Source organism: Perna viridis, chromosome 3 (assembly GCF_037379345.1).
Source record: "Perna viridis isolate PV_CMFRI_1.1 ecotype Kerala chromosome 3, ASM3737934v1, whole genome shotgun sequence".
NCBI classification, from domain to species: domain Eukaryota; kingdom Metazoa; phylum Mollusca; class Bivalvia; order Mytilida; family Mytilidae; genus Perna; species Perna viridis.
This window is the reverse complement of record NC_142447.1, coordinates 38,893,622-38,911,983: the sequence shown is the minus strand read 5'-3', so window position 1 is coordinate 38,911,983 and position 18,362 is coordinate 38,893,622. Positions and strand designations below refer to the sequence as shown.

Below are 18,362 nucleotides of genomic sequence, written 5' to 3'. Positions count from 1 at the left end.
TTTGTGTGATTTTCTAGCATTTTTAAACATGAGCAATAATGTGTAAAAATTCCAAAACAAGAACTAGATAATGGTACTCGTGGTCACGCAAATTTTCAATGCATAGTGTTGTTAAAATTGTGCCTATCTTTCGTGCTATTGTTGATGTCATGATTAATTGTAAGATTGTTCATTGATTTCTCAGTCCCAGTTTTCTTTGTTTACACATGTCTGTTAATAATTTAAAAACCATGTGATACCATTATCACTCAAAACTCATTACCAGCAAAGGGTGATTTTGTGCGTGACTTTTAAATGAAATCTCGTTCTATTTTTTCTGAGTGGAGTACTGCTTGGCACCACAGAATGCACGTGAGATAAAGTTTGCTGTATAATTGTTAGATATAACACAGTTAAATGTGTGATTTATATCTATACGTTTACAAATTAATAAGTACATACAGGATTTTAACCCAGATCAAGGCCAGTAACAACGCAAGCTAAAAACAAGGCAATGAGAAAATAATTATTAAGACTTCTTACCAGGAACTAGTGATTTGTGAAAATATTGAAACCTATTAAAATACGATTTAAACTAGAAAGGATTTACATGCAAGCCCACTTCACATGAGCAATCTTGTAAATCACTATAATCAACAATAAAATTTGATTTATGAAAGTAACACTAGCATAAAAACAAATTATTATCCAAATTGGCATACCCTGGCTGATTCCGCTACTCTAAATACAAACATCGGTTGTGATTGGAAAATGCATATGTATCATAACAATATAGAATTCACCAAAACAACTATTTACTTATTTATTAATGCAGTATTTGAGCAAACATGGCAGTGCTCAGATATTTGAATTTCCCAAAGATTTGTTTAAATTGGATACGTTGACGTCTTTGTACGACCATGCCTCTAATCAATTGCATGATATATTGTCAGTTTTGCCAACAGAATGTGATATAAATGTAATTTTCTAACTTTGCCATATTTTATTTCTTAACCAATTTTAACAGCAAAAACCTGTTCAAATTTGTTATGAAAACATGCAAGTTAACATATAGTGTATGTTTTGCAGTTGAATTCAATCATGCAGGATCATGTGCAAATGTTTGGGAAATGTGTGATTCCTAGAACAATTTACTAAATCTTGACGGCAAAGGTGCCAAAACGTTTCAAGCCGAGATTTGTAGGTATATCATTCTAAACGGGTTGTGCATATTTGAGCTAACAATACCTCTTTCTTACCGCCTGTACCGTCCCTAAATTCGCATGAATAAATTGGTGTCAGCTATTAACAGTACCTTATGATTAATCGGGTTGAGAATATTTCAAAATATAGAAGAACGGGGTTTTTTACTGTGGCAATGTCTGACAGGGAAGTGTATTTGTCAATTATGAATCCAAGAATGCTGTCAACTACGTACTTAGGATGTTTTACTTAGTATTGCTACAACCCACTTAAACAGTTATATTGTGAACGGACACATCCTTCTGTGCACTTTTATCAATTAATGTACCTTCTAAGAGTTTTTCGCATTGTGCCGACTTACAATTTATTAACATACTTATAATTAGTTGCTTACTTGTAAGACAACTCTTCAAATAAATCCATTGTATCCAGAGGGAAGAATGTCTGTAGTCAAAATAAGAGAGTGGTGTCCCTAATATATCTGAGATGAAAAAAAACTGCCTATGACAAAGACACTCTCACAAAAGACTTTCAACCAAACCCAAGCAAAATAAATGTCTTCAATGTAAAAAAAAGTGCAAGAACTCAGGTTGAACATTGGTTATTTGGTTGCTTTCCAATCCTTTCCAAAACGTCTAGTTGTCTAAAGCACGTAACTGATCAGTTTAGCTGTCTATCGGCTTCTTACATCTGTTAGTAGTACGTTCATTAAAATTTAATTTAAAGTCAACTATTACTCCAAGAGCTGATGTAGCGTTCCGTTTTTTTTTTTTGTTTTTTTTTTAAGTTCAAACGCATAATGCCATCGCCTGAAATTACTTTTCAGGATTTGTCTGCATTTCGTTAAGAGCGAAATAAGAGATAAGAGAAACACTATCATTCACCAAAGTTTGATAATAGTAAACCAAAATGTCGTCAGATTTCGAAAGTGCGTAATTATACACATCACAGTAGAATATGAACAATTACATAGAGAGGTTATTGCAATTAAATGGCATAAAGGTACTCAATACATTTGAAGATTGATTGATTGATTGTTGGGGTTTAACGTCCGAACAACAATATTTCAGCTATATTCAGACGATGAACATGAAGTGGATGATAAAATGAACATGAAATGATGATGAAATGAAAAATGGGATGGGACACAAAGATAATAGGGTCGACAAATTTTGATTGCCACTAGAAAAAGGGGAGGGATGGGTAGGGTCGGGCAATTTAGCCTCCTGTGGCGGAGCGCAAAGGTTCCTACTCCTATCGAATACCACAGCAGTTCTTTAACGTGCGAGGAACGTGGAAAAGCGAGGAAAGGCGACTAAACAGTGCTCAGAAACCTAGCCGGGGGCTAGGGCGCTCTGCCCACAGAGCAACTGGGTTGTGTGCCCCAGGTGGTGGAATGGGGTACCCCTGGCATGTTACATGCTGGGGTTGTCAGGCTATAATACGGAAAACCTGACCGCAAACCATAGTGGTGCACCGTGTTGGGAAAGACGCCACGTTCCTCGCACGTTAAAGAACCCTACTGTGGTATTCTCCCGGAGTAGGAACCACAGGGGGCTAAGCGGTATTTGATTATTGTTGGTGTGACGCATATCAAATCATCTTCGGATGGTACCATTCATCGCAAGGTACGATGTCTGCTTCAACGTCTGCGAAGCTCCCTTCAGGCAAGAATGCACTAGTCACACTTAATTTTTACAGGTTGTAAAAATATTTGAATGTGAAAATGCTTCTGGTAACTTTGTTCCATCAGGTCATCTTCCAAGGGGAGAGATGCTGACCAAATCGATGGGTGGACCTTCTGATCAGAAGGTAACGCATCTGACAGTGGCTGGTCTAATGCAAAATTCTTCACCAGAAACCTCAAAGATCACTTCCTATCCCAGGTTCCTAATTGAAATGAAAAATTCTTTTCCTACTAAATGGACATAAATGTCATGTTTCCCTTCCTGTGCTAGACTGGGCACTAGATATTAGTCTGCATGTACTCCTGGCTCACATTTCACACTCTGTACAACCATTAGACGTTAGAAGTATGCCAGATAATTTGCACTGCAACACCAGGAAACATGCAGTCATCTTCTAGAAATACTGAACAAGGATGTCATTGACAGTCGATGGTTAGTTCAAGCCAAAGTATTTCGTTCAGACCCTAATATAAAAATTGATGATACTGTGATGAATGTTGAAGTTGATGGTGATAATGAGACAAAGTATAAGAATAGAAAGAACTGTACAGTATGACGAAACAAAAGTTGAGAGGTAGGTGAAGAAAACAGTAACTGATTGCAGAAAGGGTCACAGAAGAATGAAAGCTCTCCCTTTGATAGTAAACTAGCCTTAAAAATGATAAAACAGGTGATAACCTTTTATCCCATGCACTTACAGAAAATCGACTTATGGTTGAAAATAGTACAAAATGGTAATTAAGCACAACTCAAAACATTCTTAAGAAATTTAATATGCTTAACTCTAATAATCAAGAATCACATCAATTTAATATTTCTTTAAAAAAAAATGTGACATTCAAGATAGTAAAATCTATGAAGAATGAGTTATTAAAATTGGTTTCAGCAGCTTCAAAGCAGTGAGAAGTTGAGAACATATCAAATTGATACAGGGAAGATATATAAACGTATAGATCGCCTGAATATAGCTGAAATATTGTTGCTCGGGCGTTAAACCCCAACAAAGAAACAATAAACTCTGAAAGGTCTGAAAAATTCCCAACGATCTTAGAACTGTCAAATTTGCGATGCAAATTTTTGGTCGTTCCCTCCGCGGGACTCCTCGAACCCGTACCGCTGTGACGTCAAATTTGCATCGCAAATTTGAGTTCTAACATCGTTGGGACTTGTAACTTAGTACATCGGATTGGAGCAGTGTAGCGAATAGAGTCGTCACATTCTGAGACGTTGTATAATATTGATTTGTTATGACATGCATCATTAATTTGATCCTCTATCCTACATAATAACACCTAGATGAACTGTCCCGTACTACCATACATCGTGTACTAAGTTACAGCCCTAGATTAATCCTACGAGGAGGAATGACCCGGGCCAGCGAAACCTAAATTTTTATATAGCCTAGTTGGCCGAGTGGTCTAGGGCGCTGGACTTAGTGCCAGTGTTGCCATTTTTTAGACATCACAGCGGTACGAGTTCGAGTCCCGCGGAGGGAACGACCAAAAATTTGCTTCGCAAATTTGACAGTTCTAACATCGTTGGGAATTTTTCAGACCCTTCTCTATATATATATGAACTGGGTTGTCTCCCTCGGTATTAATTGTATGTAGTCTCTATTTACTCTTTTTTGTCAGCTATATTCTTTCTCAATAATTATTTATGTATATATTGTTCTCTCATGCACCATGTGTTTTTTTTTTTAAAGTAATTTGAATTTGTCTTAATTTTCAGTTTGCATTGCCTAATCCTTGAAACAATGTGGTATTATACAAAGCTCATGAGAGTATGTTACCTATTAATAAACAATAGTTAATTTCACTGCTATCAGTCGAAACAATATACAAACCTTCGTAATGTATAATTCCACGTCCATGGTATATAACAAAAATAATTCGAAATTGACTCATATTTACCGTTTAAATATAAGAAACTTTACTCACTGATTGACATTTGGTTACATAGAGATACCATCTGAAATCCAAAATTGAATCTATTATACACAATATAGTTTGTTTTTTTATTAAGTATGGACACATACTGGTATTTTTTCCAAAGGAGCAAGTTAAAACATATAGTTTTATTTGTATTGGTTACACGTGATTGGTTACAATTTGAAATGTTGCATTTATCTAGTATATTGGTAATCGGAAACAGAAATTATGTTAGATCCCAAGTCATACACGCTAAAAGCTTTCATGTAATCAAACCAAAATGATTTCTGTACACTGTGTGTTTTCTTTAAGTCTGAGTTACATTGTCTTTTATGCATGCCATAACTGTTAAAGAAAGCGTTTTGTGGTAACATTGAAATGTTAGGGGTTTTCACTCTTTGAAGGTCTAATATTGTCTTTAATTTAATGAAAGAACGGACGGAAACCTTATGAAACGCTTGACTACAACCCGTACATCTTAATTTATTTCTTCTTTTTACTCGATATTTTAAGATTTTTATTTGGAATGATAGTAATTTATTTTTGAAAATTTAGGATTTTTTTTAAATACAAGCAAGGCAAATATATATTATAACGTAAAATATTTAACTTCTTCCTTGACATGGTGCTGAAGTCCTTACAATGTTAGACTGATACACTGCTTTGAAGTGAGTCGAAATGTTGTATTTCGTGTATTTTTATTGTGCTGGGCTTCAATTACATTTTGTAATTACTAGTACATTTTGAGTAAACTCCAATTTAAGGGCAATTCAAAGGGGTGATAAATAGGTAACTATCATTTATTAGATTATTACTGGTTGGAAAATGTTTCATACGTATATTCAATGGTAGTAGACAATGTAAACTTATGGCACAAGGCGTGTTTATCACTTGAACAACGTTACAGATATCTGTATCTCTCAACGATAAGAAAGTGTGTTAGATTGTAATTTGGAAGATAGCTACCAGTGACCTAGAGGACATAACGCTTTTATTTCCACCATCGCATGTGTTTATTACATCATATTTCTAAAATATTTCAAAGATATTTCAAATATTTTTAAATATTTAAGAAATCAAAGGGATTATATGTTTATCACTACAGGATGTACTGAGAGATGTTACGCTTTAAAGTACTGTTTAAAACACAGTAAGTACTAGAGGATGGTTTGTGTAAAAAAATGAACAAATGTGTTTAACATTTGATGGTAATTTAACTCCTTCGTTTCAGGAAAAATTTGCTGTATTTTTACTTTTTAGTTCACCTGGACTAAAAAATCGTGCGAGTTATTGTTATCACTGTGCGTCTGTCATTGATTTCATTTTAATACAATCTCCTCTGAAACCGCTTACTGGATTATTACCAAATTTCGGCACGATAATCCTTTGGAGTTTTTACTTTAAAGATTGTGTTGATTATGCAACCAGCCCCGTGCAGGTCCGGGTGTTAAAAGAATAGGCCTGCAGCAGCGCTAAGCTTGTCGTAAAAGGCGACTAAATAGTGCTCAGAAACCTAGCCGGGGGCTAGGCGCTCTGCCCACAGAGCAACTGGGATGTGTGCCCCAGTTGGTGGAATGGGGTACCCCTGGCGTGTTACATGCTGGGGTTGTCAGGCTATAATACGGAAAACCTGACCGCAAACCATAGTGGTGCGCCGTGTTGGGAAAGATGCCACGTTCCTCGCACGTTAAAGAACCCTGCTGTGGTATTCGATAGGAGTAGGAACCTTTGCGCTCCGCCACAGGAGGCTAAATTGCCCGACCTTACCCATCCCCCTTTTTCCAGTGGCAATCAAAATTTGTCGACCCTATTATCCTTGTGACCCATCCTTTTTTTTTTCATTTCATGTTCATTTTATCATCCATTTCATGTTCATTGTCTGAATATAGCTGAAATATTGCTGCTCGGACGTTAAACCCCAACAAACAAACAAACAAACGATTATGCAACCCAAGCGTAAAACATGACCTCCGTTGTTATTTTTAGACGGTGCGGTTCAAGTCACATATTTTTTAGCAACTCGGCGGGTGTCTCTAGAAAAGCAGAGGACGCTTACCCTACCGGTGCACCTGGTCCATGCTCCCTGTTTTTAGTGGAGTCCGAGTTGCTCATTTGCTTTTGCTCCTTTGTATGTATGATTCGAGTTGCTTTGTGTTCTTTGTTGTGTATGTCTGGTCTTTGTCTCTGTATTACATTCTTTTGATAAACGCTTGATTCCCTTGATTATTCTTCTTTACATATATCTCAAAACCTATAAGAGAAACTGGAATTTAAATCATAAGTAGGTTTACTTGAATCATGTGACAGATATGGGATTTTGTCTGTATCTGATATCAAACCTGGAAACTCATTTTAATTTCAGATAAAATGGCCGCGAAAGTACTCACCGTTTTAGTGATATCATTCATTGTGTACATTGTATATATAGTTGTCGGATTTGTCTTGAAAAATACAGCACTGATTGTTAATCTCCACTTCAACAAGAAAGAATTCGAAAGAGAAAATAAGAAAAAACAGATTCGTATAGCTTGGTATAAACTACCACCTAGATGGCTTCCATCGTCATTTAACTTCAATCAATGTAAATTTTCCAATTGTGAACTTTCCAAAAGAGGTGGTGTACTTTCATTACATGAAGCAATAGTTTTCTTTTATCGAGGGATTGGAAATAAACCTCCTAGAAAACGAAGTGGACAATTGTGGATTGCTTGGACGGCAGAAAGTCCAGCCAATGAAAGAACGTTACCACAACTGTGGAACGGATTATTTGACTGGAGCATCACATACTCGAATAAAAGTGAAGTACAGCACCAAAGGATTTTAAGTAAAAGACAGAAGTCCTTTTATAGAAACTACTCGGAAGTATTTCGAAAGAAAACGAAACTAGTGTCGTGGGTTGTCAGCAACTGTAAAACGCAATCCTTACGACAAAAATATGTGAAAGAGCTAAAAAAGTACATTCCCGTTGACATTTTTGGTAGGTGTGTAAAATCAAATAAAAATGTCTGTAGTAAAATCAATAGAACAGATTGTCACATAAAATTGTCAAACACATACAAGTTTTATCTGGGATTCGAAAACAGTTTGTGTAAGGATTATGTTACAGAAAAGGTTTATGACAATTTTCTAGAAGATAACTCAATGGTATATGTAGCGAGAGGTGCTCCGAATATCGAGGATTTAATTCCTGATAATACTATCATTAACACAGCTCATTTTAAGAACCCTGAAGAACTAGCCAATTATCTTACTGCATTAGGTGCAAATGAAACCGCATATACCAAATATCTAAGAGAAAAAGACAAGTATGAAATGATTAACAACAGAAACATTAGAAGTTGGTGTTCTCTTTGTGAATTACTAAACACCTATCAGAGTAGAAAACTAAAGTGGAGCGGAAGGACTTTCCCAGATTGGTTTGGTAAAAGTATGTGTACCAAACCGAAAGATATAACATTTTAATTAGATTGTTTACCAAGGCTAAACAGAAAAATTTAGAAATTTTATGAACATGAATTCGATGCACGATAGCTTTGTTTCATTTCGAACTATTAAACAACAGGTCATTTGAATGTTCAGAAGGTGTCGTTCGTCACATACTTTCCCCGTGCAGATCCGGGTGTCAACAGAATCGGCCTCAGCAGCGCTAAGCTTGTCGTAAAAGGCGACTAAATTTTTAGGCTAAAAACCACTAATTCCATTTCTCATAGGCTTCTATGCTAATTTCACAATATTCAATGGCTTCTCTGGACTTTACCTTAACTTTAACCTGCAGAGGACTATATATCAACATGATTCTACATATGTCAGCTCACAATCCTCAAAGTGGCATGTGGGGTTAGCAAACTTGCAGTGCAGTACTGGTCACCGGAAGTGAAGGGTCTATAAATAGCATGGGAAATCCCAGTGTTTTCACAAGATAGGGGTATATTTAGAAATCATTATGGAGATTAGACTTCACATCACAAGAAGCAAAATCACCTATTAAATGTACAGAAATGTTTTTCCTTTCAGAAACTGTTTATATTTTTTAAATAAGATGAGAAATTTTTTCACAGCACTATGAGAAACAGAAGTAATTTCTGCGTAGGACTATTTTTGCGTACGTTCCAAATGCTCATTGGTTGAATTGGTGGTCTGTAACCTAAAGAGTCACTCTCTGTCTTAGAAAAAATATATAACTATACAAGTATCTTCCTATACACATACTGAATGCATTTGCAAAGTTTCGGTGAAATGTGACAAGCACTTTTTTAAATATTTGATTTTTAAATATAGGGTAACCAAGTTGCACGAGCAAAAAAGTCACAATATTCTACCATACTTAAATGCATTAAATATTTGCAAAGAACTTTTTCTGACTTTTCAAATAAAAAAAAATCAATCACAACTTGTTTTTTAACAATATTAATGAAGAGATAGCCTTTAAAAGTAATCATTTCCTGAAAAATTGGTCTATTTTTAAAAATTCATTTCTGACATGCCTCCCCCTTTTTCTTGATCACATGTCAAAAACCCTAAATCTTTCAATTTTTACAAAAGATGATATCTTTGGCTTCAAATTTGTAAATGCAGTGTTTTCACATTAAAACATGGCCAGTAAATGGCACCTAAAGCAAAAGAAGTACTCAAAAATGGATTTTCCATGTTGCCCTAGGGAAATGCTTCTATGTCCTTAACCGCAGTAATGAAAGTGAGCTTTTCCTCATTTCTAACCAAATTTTTGCTCATATCTATAAAAAACTTGATTTCAAGTGCTGATTACCACCATATTTAGGTAAATATAGCCCTCAAAGTTTAATATTTGATATTTTTACTAAATTTTCTACACTTTTTACTAGATAGGACATAAAAATCAGCCAAAAAGACCAATTTTCCATAATTTGGACCTATAACTTCATAAAATGCATATTTTGAAAGATTTTAGTAGTGTATTCCTCTTATGGCAAAGTTTGCAAGATCTTCAAGTAGTTTAAAGCTATTCCAGGAAACTTTTCATTTTGCCATGGCTTCAACTTAAGGCTAGAAACCACTAATTCCATTTCTCATAGGCTTCTATGCTAATTTCACAATATTCAATGGCTTCTCTGGACTTTACCTTAACTTTAACCTGCAGAGGACTATATATCAACATGATTCTACATATGTCAGCTCACAATCCTCAGAGTGGCATGTGGGGTTAGCAAACTTGCAGTGCAGTACTGGTCACCGGAAGTGAAGGGTCTATAAATAGCATGGGAAATCCCAGTGTTTTCACAAGATAGGGGTATATTTAGAAATCATTATGGAGATTAGACTTCACATCACAAGAAGCAAAATCACCTATTAAATGTACAGAAATGTTTTTCCTTTCAGAAACTGTTTATATTTTTTAAATAAGATGAGAACTTTTTTCACAGCACTATGAGGAACAGACGTAATTTCTGCGTAGGACTACGTTCCAATGCTCATTGGTTGAATTGGTGGTCTGTAACCTAAAAAGTGCTCAGAAACCTAGCCGGGGGCTAGGCGCTCTGCCCACAGAGCAACTGGTATGTATGCCCTAGGTGGTGGAATTGGGTACTCCTGGCGTGTTACATGCTGGGGTTGTCAGGCTATAATTCGGAAAACCTGACCTCAAACCATAGTGGTGCACCGTGTTGGGAAAGATGTCACGTTCCTTGCACGTTAAAGAACCCTGCTGTGGTATTCGATAAGAGTAGAAACCACTGCGCTCCGCCACAGGAGGTTAAATTTCCCGACCTTACCCATCCCTCCCATTTTCTAGTTGAAATCAAAATTTGTCGACCCTACTATCCTTGTGTCCCATCCCATTTTTCATTTCATCATCATTTCATGTTCATCGTCTGAATATAGCTGAAATATTGCTGCTCGGACGGTAAACCCCAACAATCAATCAATCGTCACATACTTAAACTCAAGGCGAATGAAAAAAAAACACCATGAGATACAAACAGAAGAAAAAGCATCTTATAGACCATCCAAAAGGAGGTAAACGAAGGGTAATAGCAAAATTACTGAACTGATAAAATCTACGCAGTAGACAAAAGGAAATTCCATATAACAAATGGCAATATCTGAGTAAAAACCGTTAAGTTGGAAACCACTGCCATGGTCGGGACTTAGTACAGGCATTTCCATAATGATAACTCGTAAGACCGTGTTATAAAAATAACTAAATTGTGTGTCATTTCAATTTAAAACAGTGACTAGGAATCTAACTCGAAATGGCGAAAATAATCAATCACGAGTTTTTCTTGTGCAATATCAGTTAATCTCAAGCGTCCTCGTTAGAGAATGTTTAAATCTTACCCTCGTGTGTCTGAAATTCCCTATCTTGTTCTTGAACTCGCACAGGTGTTAGATTCTTAAATTCTCATATTTCCTAAATGTGTTTATAGTGCTGCCTGCGAACATACATTAAAAAGTGCTTCAAATTTCGAGTTGAACAATGGGCCTAGAGAGTATATGGTTGATTGATTTGATTGTTGGGATTAAACGTCCGAGCAGCAATATTTCAGCTACATGTATATCCAGGCGATGAGCATGAAATGATGATGAAATGAAAAATGGGATGGGACACAAGGGTAATCGGGTCGACAAATTTTGATTGCCACTGGAAATAGGGAGAAGTGGGTAGGGTCGGGCAATTTAGCCTCCTGTGGCGGAGCCCTATGGTTCCTACTCCGGGAGAATACCACAGCAGGGATCTTTAACGTGCGAGGAACGTTAAACCCCAACAAACAACAAAGAAACAAACCCAGTTGCTCTGTTGGCAGAGCGCTCTAGCCCCCGGCTAAGGTTCTGAGCACTTGTTTGTTTGTTTGTTTGTTGGGGTTTAACGTCTGAGCTGCAATATTTCAGCTTTATTCAGACAATGAACATGAAATTGATGGTAAAATGAACATGAAATGATGATGAAATGAAAAAGGGATGGGACACAAGGACAATGGGGTCGACAAATTGTGATTGCCACTGGAAATAGGGAGAGGTGGGTAGGGTCGGGCAATTTAGCCTCCTGTGGCGGAGCCCTATGGTTCCTACTCCGGGAGAATACCACAGTAAGGTTCTTTAACGTGCGAGGAACGTGGCATCTTTCCCAACACGGTGCACCACTATGGTTTGCGGTCAGGTTTTCCGTATTATAGCCTGACAACCCCAGCATGTAACACGCCAGGGGTACCCCATTCCATCACCTGGGGCACACATCCCATTTGCTCTGTGGGCAGAGCGTCCTAGCCCCCGGTTAGGGTTCTGTACACTATTTAGTCGCCTTTTACGACAAGCTTAGCGCTGCTGCAGGCCTATTCTTGTGACATCCGGACCTGCACGGGGCTGACAATATTGAATTTGAAAAATCAAAACGTAAATTCCTCCTGAAGAAGGTACGGTTTGTAAAAATAAAACGATCCATTGGCGGATCCAGGGTGGACCGGCAGGCCTGTATCCCCCTTAGAAAAAAAGTAAGAAAAATTGTGTGTTAAATCATGAAAAACACTCACTTCGTGATCCTCACCGGTGATCCTGTCAAGAATTTATTTTTTTACCCCCCCCCCCCTTTACCTAAAACTCTGGATACGCCACTGCGATAAGTAGGAAAACACGTATTTACAGTGCTAATAATATAAAGTCAGCATGTGAATTGCTTTAGATACGGCAACATAAACAGAATGAACCACTGACGGACAAGATGTGGTCCATATTTTTACCATTTCTGAGTCATTGTTCCAGTTATAGTCAATACCTAGTACATGTAGGTAATAGCTGAAAAGGCATTCATCTGTAAGTGTTATACAATTCTCGCAGCCAATGAATAGGAAAAGATTGTTCATATGCAGTTTTCTTTCATCTTTCAATTTTAGCTTATAATTAGGTGGCAAAGAACGCCATTAGAAACAATTCCGCACAACGAACGGTTCTTGAGTAATGGAACTTTGACACTATATGGATATTTCAGATATCTTAGCTGATGTTCCGTATTTCCATATATCAATAGAATGACAATGTCTATATAGTTCAATACATCCTAGATGTCGCCTTCGTGCATTCATGTTTTCAGCTAGCATAACTCTCACTGATCGTTAATTTTACAATGTATCTTTTTTATAGAACGATACCGGAAATTGTGTAAGTCATTAGATATGACGCAAGTCCATACCTAAAGAGTATTGCAATAATATAAAAAAAAAGACCTGGTGAATATGCCAAAGAGACAACAACACAATGTCTTGGATAAACCCTTATTGTTTGCGAATCGCGTTACGTAGATATTGAAAAAGTCTATGTAGAAACACACTTTTTGTTTAGTGATCTGGTTCAAGAGTAATCAAGGGAACCAAGGTTATAGCGGTAATCAAAAGAATGTAATCCAGGGACAAAGACCAGACATGGAAAACAGACATACACAACAAAATAACAAAAGCAAATGCGCAACTCGGACTCCACTAAAAACTGGGAGCATGGACCAGGTGCACCGGTAGGGTAAGCGTCCTCTGCTCTTCTAGAAACACCCGCCGAGTTGCTCATAAAAAGTTAAGTCCGGGGTAGACAAACGAGGAAAGGAAAATATGACCCGTTGAATAAATCAGTTTTCATGGTGCTGATGGATACACCATAACGATCCACGAGTTCATGATGCCGACCATAAAACTTCTTAAATAAATTGGTTACTGTAAGTATTTGTTATTCAATTGTAACCATTTTATCGTATGAGTTACGTTTTTTTTTCTACATGACGATTCAAAATTGCATGTTCCATGAAGATCAGTTGTCCTGTAGTTATTCCCAAGGGAGTACTTTCAGTCGATGTGGTTATTAGGCGATCACCTAGTTCTAAACCTCATCTTTACATTTTTTCGATTGTAACACGATATAGTTGATTTTAAAGGGTTGAAATTGAATCGCCGCATACATGTACATGAACTATACTGGTGAGCGATGTTCGACATGTTCTGAAGACCATTTGGCGTCTAACTGATACCCGACATCGTCTGCAAAAGTAAGATTAAATTCCTTAGTTGACCAATATTTTCAACATTCTTGGCTTTTGGCAAGTCTTTCAGTTGCTCATTTATATGAATGAGAAATAGGTTACCAGGTACACTCCGCTTTCCTGAACGTCTTATTTAAGTATTATTTTTTTGTGCCTGGCTTTTCACGAAAGCGGGAGAGTATAGAATTCTGTTTTCGATCCGTCCGTCCGAAATTGGTTTCCGGAGCGTAACTTTTGAATTTCAAAGAATTTTACCAAACTTGGACAGTTGAAGGATTATGAAGTAAGAAAGACACCTATTGAATTTGGGGTCAGGAGATTGAAGGTCAAGATCACACGGCTTTAATAAAATATAATTTTGGGGCGAAAATTGGTTTCCGGAACGTAACTTTTGAACGCCTTCATTTTCGACCCGTGCAGGTCCGGGGGTCAAAAGAATAGGCCTGCAGCAGTGCTAAGCTTGTCGTAAAAGGCGACTAAATAATGCTCAGAACCTTAGCCGGGGGCTAAGGCGCTCTGCCCACAGAGAAACTGGGTTGTGTGCCCCAGGTGGTGGAATGGGGTACCCCTGGTGTTGTTGTTGGGGTTTAACGTCCGAGCTGCAATATTTCAGCTATATTCAGACGATGAACATGAAATTGATGATAAAATGAACATGAAATGATGATGAAATGAAAAAGGGATGGGACACAAGGACAATGGGGTCGACAAATTTTGATTGCCACTGGGAATAGGGAGAGGTGGGTAGGGTCGAGCAATTTAGTCTCCTGTGGCGGAGCCCTATAGTTCCTACTCCGGGAGAATACCACAGTAGGGTTCTTTAACGTGCGAGGAACGTGGCATCTTTCCCAACACGGTGCACCACTATGGTTTGCGGTCAGGTTTTCCGTATTATAGCCTGACAACCCCAGCATTTCTCGACCCCATTGTCCTTGTGTCCCATCCCTTTTTCATTTCATCATCATTTCATGTTCATTTTATCATCAATTTCATGTTCATCTTCTGAGTATAGCTGAAATATTGCTCCTCGGACGTTAAACCCCAACAAACAAACAAACAAACCTTTTGTCGCACTTGCTGGTTTTAACATAAACGGATGTGTCTGCCTTGACATATCATTCGAATTTATTGTCCACAGTCTAAACAAATGTAAGACTGTACTAAAAAATATTCGAAAGACACGCAGCCGATCACATGATTCCTCGTACATTTAACATTAGTACTGAAATGATAATTAAGATTAGTGAAATAATCAGTTCATATTTTGGTACCATTTCATTAATTTGTATGTCTCCAGTCTTTATTGGGTGTCATTTTCCATAAATCCATGTCTGCTATACCATTTCCGACAAATTAAACCCTCTGACCAGAAATCCTCACTCTCGATCAGATTTCGCCCCGTGTTGGTCGGGGTGTCAAACGAATAGGCCGGCAGCAGCGCTAAGCTAGTCGAAAAAAGGCGACTAACTAGTCCTCAGAACCCTGACCAGAGGATAAAGCGCTCTGCCCACAGAGCAACTGGGTTGTGGAATAGGGTACCCGGGGCGTGTTACTTGCTGGGGTTGTCAGGCCATAATACGTAAAACATGACCCCAAACCATAGTGGCACACCGTGTTGGGAAAGATGCCTCACACGTTAAAGAACCCTGCTGTGGTATTCGATAGGAGTAGGAATATCATTGTATCATTTCATTTTTCTCTTCATCATCATTTCATGTTTACTTTATCATCTATTTTATATTCATCGGCTGAATATAGTTGAAATATTGCTGCTCGGGCGTTTAACCCCAACAATCAAACAACCAATTTTTGACCCACCGTTTGACTTGACGACTATTTTGTACCGTCACAATGATGAGGTGTATCCCGAACGAGAGTCGCAGTCGAGGGTCACTCTGAGAGCTGAATGGTCAGTCGTTCGGAAAATAGTAGTTAGCAATTAAATAAGATGAAATTTTGGGTCATCTGCCCATGTTAACGGAAGACCAGAGGTATTTCTTTGCATCAATATCAAGATAGAAAAAGTGTCTAAGAGTTGATTAACTGGGACGGTTGGTTTTGTAATTTCTGCAGGGTAAAGTTCAAAGTAAAAATGTACCATATTCTCAATTCAACCAGTTTCTTGAATCAAAAGTGCCATAATTTTCCAGTGTAATGAGAAATGCACGGAGATAGCCGTAAAAATGTGTGTTATATCTGCCGTCCAGTGATGATGGGCTGTCTGAAACGTTCTAAATCTTTGATTTCTACTGATATATAGAACAAGTTGTATAACTGAAACTCCAAAATGACAATTCACTCCATTAAACTTCTATTCATTTACCCACCTTTCTCCATGTTGATTTATGTCAAACAGAATAATCTTCCTGTTCATGGTCGAATATATGGTGTACCAAACAACTGGACTTCGCAAATCCAGATACATGTCAGGGGTTCTCAATATAATGGTCCATGATACATTAGTACGCGTCGTTATAGATTGGTGAAACGCCCCTGAGAGGAGTAGATGGTCTCTTGACTCCTGCTAGTACCCCTGATCATGATGTCCTGCTGATTCTGGAGCTCATCTTCCGTAGGCTCATTATCAAGCTCAAATTCACATGAATCCATTTTTTGAAATAAGTGAGTATTTTTTAAATCGGATTAATGAGTACATATAACAAATAAGATAAGCTCTCGGGAGCTTTTATGCCGACTACATATGTTTGTTTGTTGGGGTTTAACGTCCGAGCAGCAATATTTCAGCTATATTCAGACGATGAACATGAAATGGATGATAAAATGAACATGAAATAAAAAATGGGATGGGACGTTAACCCCCAACAAACAAATCTACAGTGTATAGATAATTTACACATGAAAATGGTGATATTTGAAATGGATCCAAATCACTAATCGCCTACTTAAATTGCAATGCTTATTGTCCAGTTCTCTACCTTGGTCAATCAAACAAGTAACCGTATATACATTTCACGTTCTAGAATTTGTATATTTATAATGTCCTTCCATTGTTACCTATATTATGTAACTTGTATACATGACATTTGAAATTGACAGTCATTATTATACGTAATTCAATAGCGAGCAAGTCAGTTAAACGACCCTTGGGCTTAAGTTCTCTGCCATTTTTACATGACATGGTAACTAATGTATATATATTTTTACTATTATAGCCTGACTTGGTATTTCTTTACTTGACTGATTGTGTCCTGAATAATTAAAATATACAACACGGACTATATCCACGATTACATCGATTTACTGTATGTACAAGTGTCGCCTGGACCACACAGAAATCTTCCACCGTAGTATCAACTATAAATCTTCAGCTGTTACTCGGGTGAAAGGTTGATATGCACACACAGTAAATCACTCATGAAGAAGCTGTATGTCTAATTTCTAATCAATTCCAATGAAGGGTTTCAATGTTCTATTAGTTGACGGAAATTAATGGGATAGATGCTTATGTTCCTTACACACGGACACTTGTACATGTAGAACTTGTATGCCTAAAGCCTAAGGTCCGGGTGTTCAAAGAGTAGGCCTGCAGCAGCGGTAAGCTTGTCGTATAAGGCGACTTAATAGTGCTCAAAAACCTAGCCGGGGACTAGGCGCTCTGCCCACAGAGCAACTGGGATGTGTGCCCCAGGTGGTGGAATGGGGTATCCCTGGCATGTTACATGCTGAGGTTGTCAGGCTACAATATGGAAAACCTGACCGCAAAACATAGTAGTGCACCGTGTTGGGAAAGATGTCACGTTCCTCGCACGCTAAAGAACCCTACTGTGGTATTCTCCCGGAGTAGGAACCATAGGGCTTACCAATTTAGTAAGTATGTACATGTTGGGAAAAAAGTTCTGGAATTTAACGCAACAATTCTGTTCTGTCTGCCTTAAATTAATTGACAGACTGGCACCATCCTTCATCATAAAAACTTTTCTTTTCAATGAAGATATTAAAAAAAACATAGAATTAAGCGGAATAACACATTGATGTCTAGGTCATCACATGTAGTACATTCTAGCAGAACATGTTCCTCATTGTCTACAACATAATCAAAGTTTTGCATCATTTCTTTGATGTATGTGTAACCTGTCTCTGTTCTTATTGGCGTAATGCCTCGGCAGTATTGTGGAAAAAACACGTCGTTGTAATCAAATAGTTGTTTTGAAGAACGGAGATCGTCACTAAGCTGTTTTTGCTTTATGATCATACTTATAGAAACTGTTTGGCTTTGTCTGCCAGTACAATAACATAGTTTTCATGTATAGTAGACAATGTTTCGGCTACATCTGGACCTTTGAAAACTTAAGTAGCATTGACTTACCTACACTCTTACGTAACCTTCTTCCCTATACAGTTAAGATACTTAAAATACGTTTTTAATACCCCGTCTATTAAATGGAAGCAATATGGTGTTTGGTTTGTCCCCGTTACTGCAACTCCTTTGAAATCCTCCAATTATTGATCTGATTTCCTTCATATCATGTCTTTACATTTCGTTTGATTATTAAAGATTTTTCAACGAGAAGGGCAATCTCCAAACGCTCCTGCAAGACAGGATGAGAA

General features: G+C 37.6%; 1 protein-coding gene across 1 annotated transcript; it reads left to right on the top strand.

Annotated features, from left to right (window-relative positions):
* Nucleotides 1-5,738: 5,738 nt before the first annotated feature.
* LOC148622189 (inactive fucosyltransferase B-like) lies at nt 5,739-10,179 on the top strand. Its single transcript, XM_088571831.1, has 2 exons — nt 5,739-5,951; nt 7,164-10,179. The coding sequence occupies exons 1-2, from the start codon at nt 5,891-5,893 to the stop codon at nt 8,261-8,263; spliced, it is 1,161 nt and encodes a 386-aa protein (XP_088427957.1). The 5' UTR covers nt 5,739-5,890; the 3' UTR covers nt 8,264-10,179.
* The last annotated feature ends 8,183 nt before the right edge of the window (nt 10,180-18,362 follow it).